Here is a 21,923-nt window from a genome sequence, read left to right as displayed (position 1 = left end):
AGGTATTTTAAGTTTTTGTTGATTGCAAATAGACTATAACTGGAAGGTAGTGATTATTAATTATTGCTAACCTACTGTTCATGAGTATGCCACCTTAGAAGTTATTTTGCAAAGTCTCGTACACTAAATACAAATAATTTGGCTGAAGAAAAGTGCTCATTGAAACAGTAAAGGAAACACAAGGAGTATATTCAGATTCCAGAGGGATCCTATAATAATAGCTAACAGGCACTTTGTGTTTTACAGTGTGTAAATAGTATTTGCATTTATTATTTGACCCTCCCACTAAACTGTGAAGAAAAGAGAACAAGGACGGGCGCCATGGCTGACGTCTGTAATCCCAGCACGTTGGGAGGTCTAGGCGGGTGAATCACTTGGGGTCAGGAGTTCGAGACCATCCTGGCCAACATGGCAAAACCCTGTCTCTACTAAAAATACTAAAATTAGCTGGGCGTGGTGGCACGCACCTGTAGTCCCAGCTACTTGGGAGGCTGAGGTGGGGAGATCTCTTGAGCCTGGACAGCGGAGGTTGCAGTGAGCTGTGCACTCCAGCCTGGGAAAGAGGAGACCCCATCTCAAAAAAACAGAGAACAAGTGTTATTATCCTCACTCTACAAATGAGGAAATTGTGACTCGGGAAGGGCAAGTGGCAGAGCCAGGAAATGAACCCAAGTCTTTAGACTGTAAATCTTCATCACATCATTCTGTCTATGGTGTTCAGAGACCAGAACAAAAGAATAATAAGATCCTGGTTATTAAAAAACAAAAACATTCCAAGCTAACTTTTGGATTTATAATGGCATCAGATATAATAGTACTTCTTCAAAATTACGGTATAATAGTACTTCTTCAAAATCAGAGAAAAATGTATTACCATAGATATTCACAAAATGTGGAACAGCAATTCAGAAAGAGTTGATTGGACCTAATTAACCCACTTCCAATAAGTCTGATGTCAGAAATATATGCTTATAGGAGTGGAACATTTTAGTAAATTGATGTTGAGTTTAAGATACATGCACCTTTTATGATACAATTAGTAAATATAATTGAACTGGTCTACGTTCATGAGGCTTAAGCACAGAAGTACGCCCTGTGAGTTGAAGGTTTCTCTGACATATATCACCTTAAAGAGAAACCCACTCTCCATTAGCGTCATGGTTGGCTCTAGCATTTCTGTGAAGTGCAGGGCAGAGTCCAAGGCCCATCTCTTTGCCAGGAGTTTTCCATGAAAGGTTATTATTATCAATGGAAAGAAGACTTTTTTGCTTTCCTTGTCTCACAATTGTGTTTGCTCAAAGGACTTCATGTATGGATAACTATTGGGAGCATTTTGAGTGATGCTTTGCAGCCCAGTGTAGCAATACAAGTGGAATAGAAGACATTTTGCAGGAAGCTTATAAGAATACACACGCACATTATAGTGTGGTTTTACTGGCAAAATCATATCTGATTTACCACTATCCTTGGATTGAATTTGCAGTCTTTTACCAAATTCAGGCAGTGTTGCTTTTCAGCATTAAGAAAGCAGATTGCAAAATTGTTAGTGGAGCTAAATTCTCGTTAATCATACTCCAGAGTGAGACACAACTCAGCCTAGATTGCATTCATTCATTGATTTGCCCAATGGTTATATCAGTTTATAAATTGGTTGGTGACATTCAGACTTGCTTAATTTCAATTTTAGATTTCAGCCCCCTATTACACCTGACGTGCAGACTTTCCAAAACACCATAGGAGATTGCTTCGGCATCGCAATGGTTGCATTTGCAGTGGCCTTTTCAGTTGCCAGCGTCTATTCCCTCAAATACGATTATCCACTTGATGGCAATCAGGTAAGTAAACAAACTACACTGGGTCTCACTGGGCAACTTTAAATAATAGTTTGCACACATAATATCAATGGTGCCACTTCTGAAAAAGGTTCCTTCTTGTCTTCCTGTCAGGAGTTAATAGCCTTGGGATTGGGTAACATAGTCTGTGGAGTATTCAGAGGATTTGCTGGGAGTACTGCCCTCTCCAGATCAGCAGTTCAGGAGAGCACAGGAGGCAAAACACAGGTATGTCAAGATCTTTGCTGCAAGCACTGTCCTAGCGTTAGTAACTAGGAAATTCAAGCCAGGGGAAAAGTTGAGTTGGTGATGATAATTTTTTTATCCTCACAGATTGCTGGGCTTATTGGTGCCATCATCGTGCTGATTGTCCTTCTAGCCATTGGATTTCTCCTGGCGCCTCTACAAAAGGTAACACTGTCTTTGGATAGCATCTCTACTTTTAGTGGTAAATCAAGGACCCCGGTTCTTAAATTCTGAAAGCACAAACTAAACTAGGGGAAATGAGGTAATGACAAACTCTCAAGTACTCTTCTTAGCCAATACTCTGTATGAGCCAAAAATATTTCTTTTCCCCTGGCAACGTGTTCTGAATGTTAGGAACACAGATGCCCAACCTGCCTTATCTCCTCTACACTTTGCATGTGCATAGCCCCAAATAGAATTAATGTTGAAATAGGAGGGCACCCTGGCACCACACTTTCAACATGCATGGACTGAGTAGAGGTTTTCTTAAAGGTTAAGGTAATCAGGCCCTCTATCTAATTCAGAGAATGGCGCTACCAGCCACACAACTCGTTCTTAGGAACACACCCTGAAGCTTCTAGAACTTTGGTTTAACTCCAAGACCAACACTGTTGGATTGTGGGATGGGAGTGAACAGCCAGCACAGACCTCCCAGCCCTCCTCTCATGCTCCTCTGCCTATAAGCTTGAGGGTTTAGTTTAATACTTTGTAAACTGCTGCAGCACTCAGATATAAAACATACCATCAGACCCTGGAAAGCAAAGGCTCTCTAGGAAACAAGATGACAGTAAATACATTGTTCCTTGTGGTTTTAATATAATTTTGAGGTGGTACATGGAGCCCTGTTGACCTTCTAATCCTGGCTCTGCTACTTATTATCTGTGTGATTTTGGGCAAATTACTTAACCTTGCTGAACCTCAAGCGCCACATTTGTAAAATAGAAAGGGAAATAATACCCACTACACAGAGTGACTATAAAAATAAATAAGATCATGTATGTGAACTACTTAGCTGAGGGTTTGGCATATGATAAATACCTGATAAATGATAGTCATTATTGTTAATAATATTATTATTCTACATTGTATTACACTCCTGGCTATAAAAGACATAGAGATATGATACAGCCCACAAATGTCTATTGGCTGTTACCTAGGCCTTTTTTCTTTGTTGGTTGGTAGCCGAACGGTGACTTTGGTCCCAGGTTTCTGGACTCCCAGTGTGGTCATCTCAAAAAGCTCAATGGCCAAATCCATCTTCAAGCAGGGCAGAGAACAATTTGCCAAAAATATGCATTCTCCATAGGCTATACTTCTGATTTCAAAATAAGTGGCATAAAAGGAATGAAAAAGTCACCACTAAAGAAATAGAATGTTATCTCAATAAAAATAGATGCACACACACTCACCCCTACAGAGAGAACTCCACCCTCTCATGCTTCTCCCCGGGTGTAAACTTGAGTTCTACCTAGCCCACATCAATTTGGAGACACTAAAGAAATAATTACCAAATCTTGTCCAAGATTTAATCAAAGCCCGTTTTATAAAGGGTCCTGTGATATGTTCTTTTTAGGCCATTGTGGTCAGGAATGTCTTTGTTTCAAACACCCAAATAACTATTTGCTTCTTTTTATCATATGAAGGCAAAATAACCCATAATAAAAGCTCATAATAGGTATTTATTGAGTGCTCACTGCATGTCAGCAGAGCTCTAAGCATTTTCTCTTCATTTAATCCTTTATATCAAATGCAGTATGGATACCAGATTACTGCGGAAATTATCCCCCTTTCCTTTCTATGATTTCTTAATGCTCTGTAATCTTTACTTTAAAAGTAATCTGTTGTATATGTATGTCATCGTAAATTATTTCAAATTGTTTTTCCGTAGAATACTGACTAGGTGGGAAATAATGCCCAATGAAAAAAAAAGTCTCTTCGAACAGGTGTCTCTTGACATATTTTATACTTAGAGAATTAAAAGTCCTGCAAAATGGAGAGGCCCGTTGTACAGTCCTCTGACTTCTTTGCCTAGCTACCACAATGGTGACATCTTACATAGCTGTAGTACAATATCAGTACTATACATTAGTATACTATGTTAAGTAGATTACAGACTTTATTCAATTTTCACCATTTTTTAACTGGCATTCACTTGTGTGCCAAATTTTCAAAAAGTCACTTAAGAACATATTTCTTCTAAACTGTGACCTCTATTCTCACAGTTAGTAAAATTAATTGCTTAGATATTATATTATAAGGATTACCTGTGAAAATTAGAAATAGGCAGATCAGTTCAACTGTCCTCAAGATATAAAAATAAAAACTGTGTTTGGCTTTTCTTTGTACACTGTGTTTTCATGGTATAGCAGTATACAAATTCCATACTCCATTCAGAATAAAATAAATTGGCGGGGGGAACAGGACGGTGAGGGGCATATTCCTACAATTACGATAAAATCCAAAGAACGAAGAGAATATACTTAGCTATTCAGCATTTTTCACCTTAACTATCACAATTCCTGCAAGATAAAAGATCACATTCTGGCTGTGGAAGAATTGGAAGCCTGAAGCGTGGCTGGAGGGATTAGTACTGGCCTGGGAAATATTCATTCATTGGCTCAGCCACTCATTCACTGACTAATTTTAAAGCCCCTCCTGTATGCATTTAATATAGTAGGTTCTGGGGATATAGCAGGAACTAGATAGATATGTTTCATGCTGTCCCAGAAAGCCTGCCTCAAGTCATCTCATTCCAGGACCTCAAGCTCCCCAAGCTATTTTTTTTTTTTTTAACAAAGAGCAACCCCCATCTCCTTGACTCCAATAAACAAACACACATTAGACTGTCTCTGCTTGGGAGGAATTTATTCCAAATGTTTGTCTGTCATAGGTCTGAAGGTCTGCCTTTCTCTGTCCCAGGGTGCAGGCTACTAAATGCCATCAGATCATCTATCTCATAATCACAAGAGCAGCCTAGGCCTTGTCACTGTTGTGGGGACAAAGTCATTCATAGGAACAGGTCAGAGTCCCAGTTCTGGTGTGTCTTGCATGGCATCGCACACCGGAAAAGGGTGTAATGCTTTGATTTGCTTTGAGGCCCTTTAAAGCACACACTTATCTATAGCCTTCACCTTTGCTTCCATATGGTTTATTTCATTAACTTAAAGTACATCTGATGTTTGTGTTTTTCACAGTCCGTCCTGGCAGCTTTAGCACTGGGAAACTTAAAGGGAATGCTGATGCAGTTTACTGAAATAGGCAGATTGTGGCGAAAGGACAAATATGATTGTGTAAGTAGAGGCAATAGTATTGGAAAGAGAGATAAATCACAATAGCATTTTAATGCTAATGTGAAATGCATGTTTATATTGTAAACTAAGTGAAATTTTGTTTCTATATATCCGTTCAAAAAAACCCTAGTTTGTTTTATTTGCTATTTTTAAATTGCATATTCTAATGGTCATTTTCTGGGACTTTAATTTTTTTAAATGGCTACTTTTAATTTAAAAGAATGGGCTCCATGAAACACTAGTCTAGAACTTCCTTAGGCCTATTCTAAAAGTTCTTGCAGTAATCCCGAGTACCACAGAAACTCTCTGAATTTAGGGTACGCATGGCTTCTGTTCTTCATTACATAATGTGTTTGTTTCCACGAATCTGTGAAGAACTTAATTTCTGAACATTCCTTTTGGAAATACTCTCATTTGGAAAGGCTCCCCCTTGCTCTCACATGTTTTGCTATTTTAACAGGGTCAAAGTCTGTGGTGTAAAAATGCCTGTTAACATACCCTTAGGTATTTAAAGATCATAACTAGTAAACTACACTTGGTTTACTTTTGTGGGGCGTTTTAACAGCCTTTTGGCATGCTAAAATTCTTTCAAAGATAGCAACCACTAATTAAATCAACAGACCAAGAGTAAAACATTAGTATAAGCTCTACCAGTTAATTTGCTGATTTTTTTTTTAAGAGATAGGATCTCCCTCTGTCACCCAGGCTGGAGTGCAATGGTGCCATCCTAGCTTACTATAACCTCAAACTCCTGGGCTCAGGCAATCCCCCTGCCCCAGCCTCCTGAGTAGCTATGACTACAGCTGCACACCACCATCCTCAGCTGTTTTTTTTTATTTTTTGTAGAAACAGATTCTCACTATGTTGCCCAGGCTAGTCTTGAACTCCTGGCCTCAAGTGATCCTCCCACCTCAGCCTCCCAAAGTGCTGACATTACAGGTGTGAACCTTCACGCCGAGTCTAATTTGCTGATTTTAATGAACAGCAGCTGGTTCTATTAGGTTGGTGCAAAAGTAATTGCGGTTTTTGCAATTATAATTATCACTGTGACAGATAATTCCATTTCCTAAATGAGTTGGAGATGGGATTAGAAATAAATACACTTTCTTTGAATCCTCTTATATTTGTGTGTGTTTTTGTGGCCCAGAACCTGAGCCAGCAGAAATGACCTCTTGGGAAAAGTGTCTTCTGTGCACTTTGCTGCCTGGCCCAAGATGACAACTTTCAACTTCCACCACGTCTGGCAAATTTTTTAATTTTTTTTTATAGGGACAAAGTCTCACTGTCTCTACAAAAAAAAAAAAAAAAGTTTTTTTAAAAGACCCCGTCTCGACATTGTACTTTAATCAAAGTAAATTGTAGTGTATGTATTGCTTTCTTTTCACAGTTAATTTGGATCACGACCTTCATCTTCACCATTGTCCTGGGACTCGGGTTAGGCCTGGCAGCTAGTGTGGCATTTCAACTGCTAACCATCGTGTTCAGGACCCAATTGTGAGTGCTCAAAGTGCTCTGCATCCTGGCAGGCTTGGACCTGCCCAAATCAGAAGAGAAAAAAAAATGTCACTGGCTAAGAGAACAGTAGTTGGTTGATAGGTGTGCATTTCTATCAGGATGGGGCAGTTTATCCTCCCTCCAGTTGCTCATCTCAAGGCCTGAAGGGCAATAGCATAGCCCAGCCTTAGAACATCAGCCCAGGGAGGAGACTTGCTGTTGGTCTGCTTCTGGCTTTGACTCCAGTTCAAATAAATCATATAAATCTCTGAGTCTATTTGCCCAGCTATAAACCAGAAGTAATTCTATTCCAAGCAGGTTTAATGTCTTTGCCTTGTACTTGTTAAACATGGAAATGTGTTACTGAGATTGTGAGATTCTTTCCATCTAGTGGATGGATTTCCTCTTTATAGGTTGTTAGATTGCCCTCGTACATTTAAAATATGGAGCTGGATTAGAGAACTTCTCAAAGGCCCCTCTTACCTTAAAATTCCACAAAAGCCATTTGGAATTCTTGATTTTTAATAATCATTCAGTCCAAGCATCTTTTTAATTTTTATTTATTTATTTATTTATTTATTTATTTATTTATTTTTGTTTTTTGAGACAGAGTTTCGCTCTTGTCACCCAGGCCGGAGTGCAATGGTGTAATCTCGGCTCACTGCAACCTCTGCCTCCTGGGTTCAAGCAATTCTTCTACCTCAGCCTCCCAAGTAGCTGGGACTATAGGTGCCTGCCACTGGCTAATTTTTGTATTTTTACTAGATAGAGACAGGGTTTCACCGTGTTGGCCAGGCTGGTTCGTGAATTCCTGACTTTGGGTGATCCGCCCGCCTTAGCCTGCCAAAGTGCTGGGATTACAGTCATGAGCCATGGCGACCAGCCTTGATTTTTTAAAATCTCTGCCATGTAACATCACTACCATGTGGTTGCTCAGCCTATTTTGAATTACATGGTGTGACAGAAAAAGATGCTTCCTTGGGAACTAAGGAGTTCTAGAACAGAAATTGTTATCACAAAGTCAATCCCTGACTGATGGAATACATCCATATTGAAATACTCCCGAACTCTTTCATTTATTTATATTTCATTCCATTTTTTACTGGGAACCCATCAAACATAGAGACAAACTGAATGGTCATAAGCAAGTCATTTTACTTTTCCATGTTCTCATCCATACAACTGGGTAATCATATCCACCTTACCTCATGGAATAACTGTGATATTCACAATCAAAATGGCAAAAGCATATGGAGTGCTTTGTAAACTGTAACATGACAAATGGGAGGCACTTTTTAGGTGCTGTGAGAGGACACAAAGATAAGTAAAACAAGGTGTTTACCTTCCAGAGTCTCTGATGGCATGATGATTCCCCAACCTTTTATATTTTGAAAAGTGAGCCTGCTTTGGTATGCTGGAAAAAAAATCAGTGTTAGCCTTATAGGCTTAACAAACATACATGAATGATTTACTTGGTGTTTTTCTCCCTACAGTCCAAAATGCAGCACGCTGGCTAACATTGGAAGAACCAACATCTATAAGAATAAAAAAGATTATTATGATGTAAGGGAGATTTATTTTTTTCTTTGACTTGCTAAATGATATTAACTATGGATCTAATGGGCAACACCTAACAATGCTTCTCTGCCTTATAGATGTATGAGCCAGAAGGAGTGAAAATTTTCAGATGTCCATCTCCTATCTACTTTGCAAACATTGGTTTCTTTAGGCGGAAACTTATCGATGCTGTAAGGTTTGGGGTTAATTTTTTTCCTTGTAATCTTACTGAATTCTGGGAATGTCATTGTTCTGTAAGGTCATTGTTGAGGCTGGGTTGTGTCACATATGTTGAGGTGGGGTTGTGTCAGTATTTTTTGTCCCACGTCCCAGAGCAGATGAAACTACCTTATGGGGAGTTTGTTAATAGGTTGGGAAATAAGCCTCTTCAGATGACATCTAATATAGAAGAATCCTTTTCTCAAATTCTGATGTAGAATAAAAGAAATTTACCAAGTTTTGGGCTGCTAGCTTTTAGTAGGTGTCATCCTACAGATTTTCTTTGGGCATCAACTTCAGAAACAATGAAGGAGCATTTAATATTTGACCGCATCCTCAAAGAGATTCAGTATAACAGTTGTAAATGAATAGTTAATACTGAATAACAATAAATACTGAGTGTCCCTGGCAAACTGGAGAGATGATGACAAGGAAGCAGTCTTGACAGTTAAGAAAAAAAGCTCAGTCCTCCCTCTTGAAACATGCCTTGGGTCTACTCTGTACCTTGCATACAGCCTCTGCCTTAAACCTTAACTATTATTATTAGTTTGATATGCATCCGATATTTTTCTACCGAGTTTTTTGTTGTTGTTTGCAAAATGAGATTATATTGTATATTTGGTTTTCTGTACTGCCCTTTTCGATTACTCTAGTAAACTTCCATCTAACTATATTTTTTGTCAAGGATTTTTTTTTTTGAGACAAGGTCTCGCTTTGTCACCCAGGCTGGCATGATCACAGCTCACTGCAACCTCAAACTCCTGGGTTTGAGCAATCCCTCCACCTCAGCCCCCCAAGTACATGAGACTCCAGGCATGTGCCACTACACCCCGCTAAGTGCTAAGTTTTAAATCTTTTGTAGAGACGAGGGCTTGCTTTGTTGCCCAGGCTGGCCTTGAACTCGTGGCCTCACGCAATCCTCCCGCCTCGGCCTCCCAAATTGCCAGGATTAGAGGCTTCAGCCACCACGCCTGGCCAAGGATTTTTTATTACATAATTTGATCCTCCTCTATTACTTATCTGTAACTAAATATTACAGCAATAAGAATTCATTAGTGTTGAAAAAAACAAAGATTAGCCTCAAATATAATACTAAAATTACAAAATAAAATTGTACAATAATAAATAACATACAATTATAAATTTTAATAAGATAAAAATTACATACAAGCAGAATACTTATGTAGGTGCAACTCGTACTCAATAAATAGAAAATAAGCAAAATAAAATTCCCTAAGAGTTGTGTAGGTTCCAAACACAAACAGATTCAAATAGAGTTTATGTCCATTCATGGATAATTTATGGATGAATCCTGGACTGTGTTATACAAAAGCTTTTGACTGTTGATAACTGCATACAGGTGGAGCAGACCATGGGTCTGACCCAATGTTCTGGCTGATGTTGTTTAAACCACTTTTAAATTTTGTCACAAATATTTTTATTATCTGTCCCAATCCCTCAAATCACTCCAGTTAAAGTTGTTAGAATTATGCTATATAAATAACAGAATATTCAGTACTCTTGTAACACAGCAATGGGTTTCTCAGGTTGGCTTTAGTCCACTTCGAATTCTACGCAAGCGCAACAAAGCTTTGAGGAAAATCCGAAAACTGCAGAAGCAAGGCTTGCTACAAGTGACACCAGTAAGTTCCTTGACCACATTTCTATGCATTATAGCTAAAAGCTTAGTAAAGGATGATTCAAGGTGTTAGTTCCACTCCTTTAAATGAAATGCCAGATAAACAAGGGATTTCATGTGTCAATGAGTGTTATATTTTAAAATGACATCCTTCTGAGGGTCTCCCTAAAATTTTTATTCTCCTGGGAAAAGTACCAAACACAATTGTCTACAATCTTGTTGTTGTTTGAGACAGTGTCTCGCTCTGTGGCCTAGGCTGGAACGCAGTGGTGTGATCACAGCTCATTGCAGCCTTGACCTCCCAGACTCAAGCGACCCTCCCACCTCAGCCTCCCAAGTAGCTGAAACTACAAGCACATGTGCCACCACGCCTGGCTAACTTTTTTATTTTTTGCAGAGATGGAGTCTTACCATGTTGCCCTGGCTGGTCTCAAACTCCTGGGCTCAAGTGATCCTCCCACCTCAGTTTCCTAAAGTGCTGGGATGACAGGCATGAGCCACCACACCTAGTCCAATCCCATCGTTTGGCTCAACTCAGAATCAGTGCTTCTGAAACTCACTGGCTATCTCTGACATACACAATGTTTTTCTTGGTCACAGTTTTCATACTTGTTATCCTCTCCTGCAGAAAGGATTTATATGTGCTGTTGACACCATAAAAGATTCCGACGAAGAGCTGGACAACAATCAGATAGAAGTACTGGACCAGCCAATCAATACCACAGACCTGCCTTTCCAGATTGACTGGAATGATGATCTTCCTCTCAACATTGAGGTCCCCAAAATCAGCCTCCACAGCCTCATTCTCGACTTTTCAGCAGTGTCCTTTCTTGATGTTTCTTCAATGAGGGGCCTTAAATCGGTAATTTCTTTGTTCTTAATGGAAACAACCAATCAATGACTAAAGGTAAAAAAAAAAAAATTGTATTTGTGGGCTGGGCACAGTGGCTCATGCCTGTAATCCCAGCACTTTGGGAGGCCGAGGTGGGTGGATCACCTGAGGTCAGGACTTCGAGACCAGCCTGGCCAACATGGTGAAGCCCCGTCTCTACTAAAAATACAAAAATCAGCTGGGTGTGGTGGCGTGCACCTGTAATCCCAGCTACTCGGGAGGCTGAGGCAGGAGAATGGCTTGAACCTGGGAGGTGGCAATTGCAGTGAGCCGAAATTGCACCACTGCACTCCAGCAATACAGTGAGACTCTGTCTCAAAAACAGCAACAAAAAAAACTGTATTTGTGGAAGGATGCTCCTTTAGGTAACATACATTTAATTAGAAGCAAATGATAATCTTAGAGTATTCCATGGAGGGAAAGGTGGTGTTCAGTGGACTCTTGAAAGGGCATTTTCCATGAGCCTGGGTACTATATTGAAGGGAATCAAATCTACAGTTCTAATGTATGCTGAATCTGCTGGTGGACAACTATGCTCACATTCCTTTCAAATTTCAATTCTGTGGTGTTCTCAAATCTTTGTGGGCATTGTATCTAAATTATTCTGAAATCAGAGAAGATCTGGAAGAGTGGATCCTTTTGTTTTATCCTCATCCATTATAAGCTGATGAAATTTCACTTGGCTAAAACCCAAATAGATATATGAAAGAATAAATGTCACATGTGATTTCAAAACACGACTGAAACAATCAGATTGCAGTCTGTTTTCTTTCCACAGATTAATCATATTTCTAAAATAAATTAGTTCCTAACAGAAATGCAGAAACATATAAAAAGAAAATTTAAGAAATTCTACATCTTTCTCTCTTTTTCTTGGGTTTTCACAAAAATCTGCCCAAGTGAGAGCTGACCTAAGATAAGACCTATTAAGCATGGGTGAACTGGATACAAAATTAGAAAATGGAAGAATTTTCTTTAAATATTAACATCATGTAACTCTCAAGTCTACTTGCGTTTTCTTTTCTTTTTTGGTTTTGGTTTTTGTTTATTTTAGCTTTTGATTACTTTAGCTTTTGTTTCTGCATTTTCACTCACACACACACACACATTTATTTTTTGGTTCTAGCAGTATAACACAAAGGACAGGGGCTCTAATTCTTAGTTAAGTGCCTAGAAGAGGTTCTGAAAGTGTTTACTGATGATGGCAATGACATTAATGATCATCTAACCTGATCAAACAATATAAGCTACTTTTCTTACTTTACATGATCTTACTCATATCACTACTGGTATTTTTTCTTAGCCTAGAGACCAGAAAAATGTATAAAGATTCATTGGTGCTAGATACATCCATTCATTGTGGACAAAAATAATTGGCAACTCATGGTCCATAGGTTCTTTTTTAAAACTTTTATGTAGCAAGAAAACTCTAGTTGAGATCATCCCAAAGAAGACACTATTTTAAAATTAAATCAGAGTTGTTCTTATGAGTTTGAGACAGAACATTTTCCCATAATACTTCCTTCAAGAATGATCATTTTTAACTTCTTACTGAGGAGAAGGGTTTCTTTATTTGGGTTTATTTCTGTCACAGAGCCTTGTTTTTAACTTTAGTATCTTCTGACACTATTATCTCTTTTCAAAATGTTAAAGCTTCTAAAAGCAATATATCACCCATAAGGTATAATTCTGTTTGTTTTCTTTATATTTCTGACAAGTGAAACTGTTCCCTAAGGAAGATATACTTTTCTTTTTAACAGATTTTGCAAGAATTTATCAGGATCAAGGTAGATGTGTATATCGTTGGAACTGATGGTAAGTGGCTTTATTTTTGTTTTATGTTCTGACAATCACTTCAAGCTCACTGCCAACTCTCAATCTAGACAGCCTCTCCAAAGAATGAGTATTTTATATAATCATGATGAAAATCTAATATGCAGCCAACCCAATAAAAATCCCTATGGAAACAGCATCTTTGTATTTTAGTTATGTTGATATGTAATTAAATACATTCTACAATTTGAATCCTGATTTCATAGGCAACAAAGGAGGAACATGTTAACTATTTTTCACTCTAAACTTCCTGAAAAGGTAGCCTTGTTTTCTGTCTCTCTTCCTCCCTTCCCTTGCACAATCCAGCCCATAACAATTTGGTTGAGCTTCACCTGCTGATGAGACCATCCTTGCCAAGGTTATCAGCGATGTCCAGATTGTTAGGATTAACGGCCTTCATCTCAGGTCCTTCTGCAGCAGCTTACTTGAGCATCTGGCACTCTCTCTAGCATTTGTCTTTGAAACTCTCTCCCTGCCTGACTCTGGCAGGACAGTTCTGATTCACCTCCTACCTCTCAAACATCTCCTCAGGGTCTGACATTGGTTCTTCTCCCACTTTCAGTCTCCCCCAAGCTTCAACCATACACTCTATACCATAGTTCTAATTCCACAGACTCTTTCTAGTCAATTTCCTACATGTTTATGATTTCATGTGCATCTACTTGTTAATGAATCCCCAAACTATACCTCCAGCCCAGGCCTTTCTTCTAAGCTGCAGACCAATGGACTCGACTGTGGACGTCCCCAGGCACCTCAGATACACATTTTTAGAACTACGTATATGATTCCCCCTCCCAAAAATACTTCTTTCCTATCACAATCACTGCATCACTACTTACCTAGTTTTCCAGATATAAACCCTGAAACCATCACCAATTTCTCCTCTCCTTCCCTCTAGTCAATGAGTTACCAGGTCCTATAAATATTTCCTCTTAAATCAGTCTCTTCCTCTCCATTTCCAGAACTTTAAGCTAGACCCTTCTCACTTCTCAACTAGGCCTTCTAGAAGGACTTTCTAATATCCTTGTCCATCCCTATAATGCTCTCCCATCCCATTTTCTGAAAGAAGGCTTCTTCAGGAATTTTTCCGACAATAACTGAAAACATCCTTGCTTCCCCAGGCAGAGCACTGGGTCTTCAGACTGTTTGTATCTACAGAGTACGTACGTATCACATAATTTTGCAGTTCAGTTTCTGTCCCTACTAGACTATATCTCTTCCAGGGCAGGTATTGTTCCTGCTTACCTTCTTCCTGTCTCTTCCCTAGATCCTAGGACATGATGGGCATTCAGTAAAGACTTATTGAATACCTACTATTTATCAGGCACAGTTCTGGGTGCTGGGAATACAGCAGTGAATCTGACAAGCCTCTGTCCTCATGAAGCTTATAGTCTCATAGGAAAGCCACATAATAAACAAACAAAAGCATATTTCAGGTAGTGATAAGCGCTAAGAAAAAAGCAGAGTTAAGAAACAGAGGCTGGGAGCGGTGGCTCATGCCTGTAATCTTAGCACTCCAGAAAGCTGAGGCAGGCAGATCACTTAAGCCCCAGAGTTTGAGACTAGCCTGGGCAACATGGTGAAACCTCGTCTCTAAAAAAAAAAAAAAAAAATGTTAGCCAGGTGTGGTGGCATGTGCCTGTAGTCCCAGCTACTCAGGAGGTTGAGATGGAAGGATCGCTTGAGCCTGGGAGGTCGAGGCTGCGGTAAGCTGTGATCGTGCCACTGCACACTAGCCTGGGTGACAGAGCAAGACCCTGTCTCAAATCAAAAAAAAAAAAAAAAGAAAGAAAGAAAGAAAAGAGAGAAAGAAAGAGAAAGAAGAAAGATGAAATAAGAAAGAAAGAAAAAAGAGAGAAAGAAAAGAAAGAAAGAAAAGAAAAGAGAAAGAAAGAAAGAGAAAAAAGGAAGGAAGGAAGGGAGGGAGGGAGGGAGGCAGAAAGAAAAACTGGTGATCAGGGATGTCCAGCAATATGACATTTTGAGTACAGACTAGAACGAAGTGAGGCAGTCAACCTTGACAGTACTTAGGGGGAGCTTTTTAGGGAGAGGAGACCAGTGGTACACATGTCCTTCGAAAAGTATAAAATTGGCATCCTTAATCTCTCCCTTTCTACTGGATCCTGTCCCTACAATATACAGACATATTCTAGTTTCAAGACTTTTTAAAAAAACTTTTAAGTTCAGGGGTGCACATGCAGGTTTGTTACATAGGTAAACTCGTGTCATGGGGGTTTATTGTATAGATTATTTCGTCACCCAGATATTAAGCCTAGCACCCATTAGTTATTTTTCCTGATCCTTTCCCTCCTCCCACCCTTCACCCTCCGATAGGCCCCAGTGTGGGTTGTTCCCCTCCATGTGTCCATACGTTCTCATCATTTAGCTCCCACTTATAAGTGAGAATATGCAGTATTTGGTTTTCTGTTCCTGCATTACTTGCTAAGGATAATGGCCTCCAACTCCATGTACCTGCAAAGGATATTGTTTTTAATTTTTTAATATGTTTTTATATAGTATTCCACGGTATATATGTACCACATTTTCTTTATCCAGTCTATCATTGATGGGCATTTGAGTCCATGTCTTTGCTATTGTGAATAGCGCAGCAATCAATGTATGCATGCATGCGTCTTTATAAAATAATGATTTATATTCCTTTGGGTATATACCCAGTAATGGAATTGCTGTGTCAAATGGTATTTTTGTCTTCAGCCCTGTGAGGAATCGCCACACTGTGCTTATACACTGTTGGTGGGAGTGAAAATTAGTTCAACCATTGTCAAGGCTTCCTTATAATTAAAAATATCCCCTTGATCCCAGAAACCTTTAATTTACTAACAATTTTACCCTTTCCTCATCATCCCAGATATTTTGGAAAGTATCTGTTCCTGCTGTCTCTGCTGCCTGGCATTCTTTTCAGTCTTTATCAAAGATTATCACCTTCCTTCCCATTGCATGCCACCCACTCCATCCCAGATCCTGGTGGCCACAGTGCCCTCCACGCTCCCTCTCCCTCTGTCACTGAAAGCTTTCTGTAAACAGAAGAATCCATCTTCATAATTGTGTACCGTCTCTTCCTCCACTTTTCTCCAAATCCTAGGCATGTTTAGACGGCATCTGCTCAAGTTTTCCCAGATACCCACCAAGAGGAAAATTTCTCAGAATTTTCATAGTACATGATCTATATCTCTCTTATATATTCAACAAAAAATATGAAGACATACTATGTGCTGGGAATTATTTTAAAACTAAGAAAACAATAAAGGAAAAAAACTAGATTGCTCCTTTCCCTCATTATTATACCACACGTTTTCTGTCAGTACTACAGGAATATATAAATGTTCTATCTTCCTTGAGGGCAAGATTCAGGTCTAATTTATCTTTTGATCTTTCTTATTACTCAGCCAGAGTTTTGCACATGGCAGACATAAGGTAATAGTTGGTTGAGTCATCTATGTAAATGAATGCTGTTTAGTGCCTACAAAAATGGGATTTCTCAAAGATGATTAGAGAGGTAAGTGGTAAGGAAGATGTTTTCTCATAAAACCCAGCAGCTTTGGGAAAATGGGCTACAATAAAGAACCACAGCATATCACTGGTCCATAAACATATGTTCCATTTTGGCAGAATCCCAAACTTTAATAAGAAGCCACACTTGATACTCTAATCATTAAGCAGGGAGATCAATTCACTAGGCTCCTGCCTAAATGAATTTTCTTCTAGGAACTACTGTTTTTCATTTGCCCCTTTGCCTTCCTCCTTTTTACATTAGGGCATTAAATTTTTTTTTTATTAGAAAGGTATTTGTTAGTTCCAAAAGACATTGTACTAAAGATAGACCGGTATTATACCACTGCAACCCACACACACTTAACCAAATGTCAATGAAATGCACATTTGCAAATGGAAGGTGAAATTACTAGCCTCAAGGGGAAACCGGTAGCCAAACAATTGTTTCTTCCTAAAAGTTACTGTTTTTTTCTCTTCAGATGACTTCATTGAGAAGCTTAACCGGTGTGAATTTTTTGATGGTGAAGTGAAAAACTCAATATTTTTCTTAACAATCCATGATGCTGTTTTGCATATTTTGATGAAGAAAGATTACAGTACTTCAAAGTTTAATCCCAGTCAGGTATCAGCTCTTTGGTGACTTTCACAATTGCATAAGCAGCCATCTGCACTCCTTAAATTTCTCTTTTTCAACATTAAAAAAAATCAGCCCCTAATCCATATTTCCATTCTCTTTTTCTCAGGAAAAAGATGGAAAAATTGATTTTACCATAAATACAAATGGAGGATTACGTAATCGGGTATATCAGGTAAGATTCTTCAACAGGTTTATCTTCACCTAGACATCACAGCAAAAAAAAACCTTCAAAGTAGTGAGGCCACTTCCTGCATGTGGCAGAAAGTCCAGCACTTGCTTGAGCCTCTGTGCCTCATCCCTAGAAAACTGAAGCAATGCTAACCAATCTCACAGGGAGTTTTCAGGAAAAGAAACTCAGACCCGTACAAAAACAGGATGAAAAAATAGTGATAATAGATCTCCATTAATGCAGTATTGAGCATATCTTCTTTTGTTTTTCAAACCACTTACAACAATGCTCTTATTCTGGCCCTGTAATAATCCATGTAGCAGGGAAGGTACTGCTCTTTCCATTTACAGGTGAATTAGCAATGAAAATGATAAGCTAATACACACCTCCCAATAGCCAGATGCTTGAGAAGTCCCTAGCACAGTGCCCAGTCAAGCAATGAAACAAGTTTCTATCCTTCCTTACTAGAGTGAGTTGCCAATTCAGCATTTAACTGGAGAGTCCCATTTCATTGTAGACGTTCATTTCTAGAACATTCAGTCCTTTAAAGCAATGTTTCTAGTTTGGGAAAAGTAGAATCACAAATTAAAATGGGTTTCTGCTGTAGGCCAGGTAGATGGCAGGTGTATTACATTCATTATTTCAATCCTTATAACAATATACAAAGAAGATATCTTCATTTTCAAATGAAAAAAAAAATAGGAAACAGGCTCAGAGAGCTTAACTAATTTGCTTGAGGTCACACATCAAGTGACCCCAACAGGACTGCACTAAGATCTTTCTGATGACAAGACCTGTCTTCTGTTCTAGTACACCATCTCTATCCTCTAGTGAAAGACTTAACGGATTGAGGGACCAGAGAAAGAATTTGATGATTGTCTTCAAGCATGGCAGGCAGCTGGTGGTATTTCTCTTAGTTGAAAGGTCTCAAAAAAGGAATTTCTAGTCAAAATGAAAAAGAAATGTAGAGCATAAGATAAATCTGGAACATTATTAAGAGTGGTATCAAGTAGCAAAGGTCAGATGAAAAGGCCGTTCTAGAAAATTGGATAGACCTGAGGTAAGAGGCGAATGTACATAAGCACCATGATTCTGTCTCCCAGGTCTAGATTCCAGAGAAACCCAATAAAACTGGCACCTTGCCTGAGTACCTTATAAGAAAAGTCTCACACCAGAAACCCTCTCCTCAGTAATTGTATTCAGAATTGTCACCAAGTATTGGAGGATAAAGGGTAGGAACAGCATTTACCTCATGTCTGACCCAAACACTAGAACCAATTGTCTAACAAATGTAGCTAGCACAGTGGTGGAACTTGGCTTCCCCATATTAAAAAAAAAAGAAACATTTAACACCAGCTCTTTGGTCTCAACGAAGGTAAATCACCAGCTGTGGACAGGCCACCAGTGGTGACTGGGGTAAAAGCTGAATATCCCAGGCCAACACACATAGTCCTTTGGAATAAATGTGAAGAAAGATATTGCTACAACACACTGTACCATTACTTTAAGTTAAGTTAGGCCTTTGAATTACAATGTGGTATCACATGGATCTATGTTAAACAAGCAGTGATGGAAGGTACTTGATCATTAAAATTCAAGACAAAAAAAAACCTGTTAACTCTGGTAAATTCTAGCTCCTAAGATGTGATTATTGTAACAGAACTTGATGAGAATTTTACAACAAGAACTTTCTGTCTTCTTCCAGGTGCCAGTTGAAACAAAATTCTAATCAACATACAATTCAGAAGGATCTTCATCTGACTATGACATAAAAAACAACTTTATACCCAGAAAGTTATTGATAAGTTCATACATTGTATGAAGAGTATTTTTGACAGAGTATGTTTCAAACTTTGGAACAAGATTGTTCTAGCATGGCATATTTTTCACATATCTAGTATGAAATTATATAAGTATTCTAAATTTTATATCTTGTAGCTTTATCAAAGGGTGAAAATTATTTTGTTCATACATATTTTTGTAGCACTGACAGATTTCCATCCTAGTCACTACCTTCATGCATCGGTTTAGCAGTATAGTGGCGCCACTGTTTCGAATCTCATAATTTATACAGGTCATATTAATATATTTCCATTAAAAAATCAGTTGTACAGTGGATGTGTCTTGTTTTGTGAAATTTGTTAGCTTTCTGAAACATGCTTGCTGTGGGTCCTGTTATATAGTGGTCTGGCTGGAAACCTGCTACATGAGAATCTTCTAACAGAACCCCTGTAATCAGGCTTCTTTGTTCAGATTTTATGATTACCAGTTTTTTAAAGCATCCAACCTCCTATCCAGATTTTAAACACAATCCTTCAAATGTAATATCTGTACCTATATAGATTTAGTATGAAAACTATACAAGCTAAAAAATGAGAAAGCAAGGAAGGTGAAAAGAAAAGATGGGTAGCCAATTCTTCCGGGTCTCAGTGGGAAGAAGAAAAACAGATGGCAGGAAGTAGTATGACTCTCTTCTTTTTTCACTGCTGGTTATTATTTGTAACTCACAGGGCAGAATAACAGCTCTAGAGCTCAATTTATCTGGAGGAGATTCAGCACACCTGCTTCTCTTTTTCCACTGGCATGGCTCTTGGTGCAAATTTGTATTTATGTAATAGTTAGAAATTAAACATCAGCACCAACAGAAAAATATTCAATGCCATTTATTAAACATCAAACAACTTTGTCAATGGGAAAAGCTGCCCCAACTGTTTTAGATCTTACCTCTCAACATTGTTGTCAAAGTACCTTTCCACTTTCTGTTAGTGTCTTTGAGAGGGTTTGTCTATTGGACTTAAAACTACATACACAAAGGTAAGATAAAGGTTATTTACACAGCCAATCTTAAAAGTAGAATATCAGCACTCTTTAATTTTCCCATTTTTTTGTAGAGACACGATCTATGTTGCCCAGGCTGTCTCAAACTCCTGACCTCAAGCAATCCTCCTGCCTCGGACTCCCAAAGTGCTGGGATTACAGGTGTGAGCCATTGTGCCCGGCCACAGCACTCTTTATAATAGTGTTTAACTTTTTGAGTCATGGACTCCTTATAGAGTCTCATACACCCTATGGACTTTGGGGGAAAAAATACACACACACACACACACACAATTTACACGTAAAATGCCTCACAAATCTTGGGTTAAGAACTTCTCCTCTAGAGAGGGTAGGAAGTCGAAATTGAAAACAGGAGCCTATTTACTCAATCATTTGGCTTGAAGTTGAGGCAAATGCCTTATATATAGGATTGTCGCTGAGGTCTCCATCTTCCCAAGCAAAGGTGCCCTCTGCACTCTTCTTGCCAACCAAACCAAACCAAACAAAACAAAAACAAAAAACTCAAGAAACAACCACAAGCACTCCAATTCTTGTGCCCACATCACAGTACATTCAACCTTAACACCTTAGAGGTTTACTTATCCTTATCCTTAAATGTTTTTTTCTTGTAGGCCACTAAGGTTGGGTATGCTTCTAGTAATGGGAATACATGGGGCTGAGCCTCTACTTGCCTACCTCAGAGCACATATTGGAAATTTCCTAGTACCAAAATCTGATCCCTAATTTAGGAAGAAGTCAAGAGACCAAGTTGGAAGATAAAAATAAACTTATATAAACCAGAACAAGATTGGAGGGGAGAGGATGCAACTGGGAGACAGAACAACTTGTGAAGAGACAAATACATTACAGAAATTCATAAAGTGTGAAAGTAATACATGTTGAGCAGTTTATCTTTAAAATTATAAGTTATTTAAGCACTTGATACATATTTTTGTCTAAACACAGGAACTTACCACTTAGAAATAAATGGCTGACCCTACACTGCATGAACAAGAATATAGAAGAGGGATATTTAATTCATGTTTATAGCATCTTCCTCTGGATTTCAACATGTCAAGGCTGATCTGCTGATCTTCCCCTAATCTGCTCTACCAGCATTTTTTCTACCTCAGTTAATGACAACTCCATTTTTCTTAAGCTGATCAAGCCAAAAAATCCACCAGGAAATCCTACTGACTCTCCTTTTAAAATATAGTCATTTAACTGTCAAAAGAGCCCCAATAATGTCAGTACTATGATTTCCCCTATTTTTTAAAAAAGCAAAGTAAATGAAGACTCAAAGAGCAAGTAACTAGTCTAAATTAGATAGTCACAGGTGGTAAAGCCAGAAATCTGTCTGGACAGTCTAACTCTATACAACCCAGGCTTTTAAATATTAGAAAACATCACTTCTCAAAAGAAATTAAAACCTAAATAAAAACTGATTACAAGATAGGACTAAACTCAGGAATAACTATAAGTGCATTCCACAGATTTGTTCCAAAGTCACTAATTTAGCATTGTACAATTATATCCAGAAAAGCTGCTAGGAAATAGTAATGTTCAGAATTAAATACATTTTCTCTCATGGTTTTGTATGTATTTTGGTAATGTATTTTTAAACATTAAGATTTATGTCCTGGCCACAATACTTTGAATATAAGGAAAATTTTTGAAGAAAATTTAAAGACGACTATCAAGAACAATTCCTAAGTAAGTTAGAATGTAATCTCCTAAAGGGCAGAGACCATCTATTTTGTTCATTATCATACACCCACATCTAAC

General features: G+C 38.5%; 1 protein-coding gene across 1 annotated transcript in view; it reads left to right on the top strand.

Annotated features, from left to right (window-relative positions):
- Nucleotides 1-20,394, top strand: part of SLC26A3 (solute carrier family 26 member 3) — a 34,354-nt gene extending 13,960 nt beyond the window's left edge. Inside the window, exons 9-21 of the mRNA XM_004046042.5 lie at nucleotides 1,688-1,835; nucleotides 1,947-2,060; nucleotides 2,166-2,243; nucleotides 5,273-5,368; nucleotides 6,756-6,862; nucleotides 8,356-8,425; nucleotides 8,518-8,610; nucleotides 10,186-10,281; nucleotides 10,906-11,139; nucleotides 12,930-12,984; nucleotides 16,995-17,137; nucleotides 17,259-17,324; nucleotides 19,027-20,394. Of these exons, the coding sequence (XP_004046090.1) occupies nucleotides 1,688-1,835; nucleotides 1,947-2,060; nucleotides 2,166-2,243; nucleotides 5,273-5,368; nucleotides 6,756-6,862; nucleotides 8,356-8,425; nucleotides 8,518-8,610; nucleotides 10,186-10,281; nucleotides 10,906-11,139; nucleotides 12,930-12,984; nucleotides 16,995-17,137; nucleotides 17,259-17,324; nucleotides 19,027-19,050 (1,324 nt within the window). The 3' untranslated portion in view covers nucleotides 19,051-20,394. The remainder of the gene's footprint in view (nucleotides 1-1,687; nucleotides 1,836-1,946; nucleotides 2,061-2,165; nucleotides 2,244-5,272; nucleotides 5,369-6,755; nucleotides 6,863-8,355; nucleotides 8,426-8,517; nucleotides 8,611-10,185; nucleotides 10,282-10,905; nucleotides 11,140-12,929; nucleotides 12,985-16,994; nucleotides 17,138-17,258; nucleotides 17,325-19,026) is intronic.
- Nucleotides 20,395-21,923: the final 1,529 nt, after the last annotated feature.

Source organism: Gorilla gorilla, chromosome 6, assembly GCF_029281585.2.
Source record: "Gorilla gorilla gorilla isolate KB3781 chromosome 6, NHGRI_mGorGor1-v2.1_pri, whole genome shotgun sequence".
Lineage (NCBI taxonomy): Eukaryota > Metazoa > Chordata > Mammalia > Primates > Hominidae > Gorilla > Gorilla gorilla.
The sequence above is the reverse complement of the archived record's forward strand: the minus strand, read 5'-3'. Positions and strand labels throughout refer to the sequence as shown.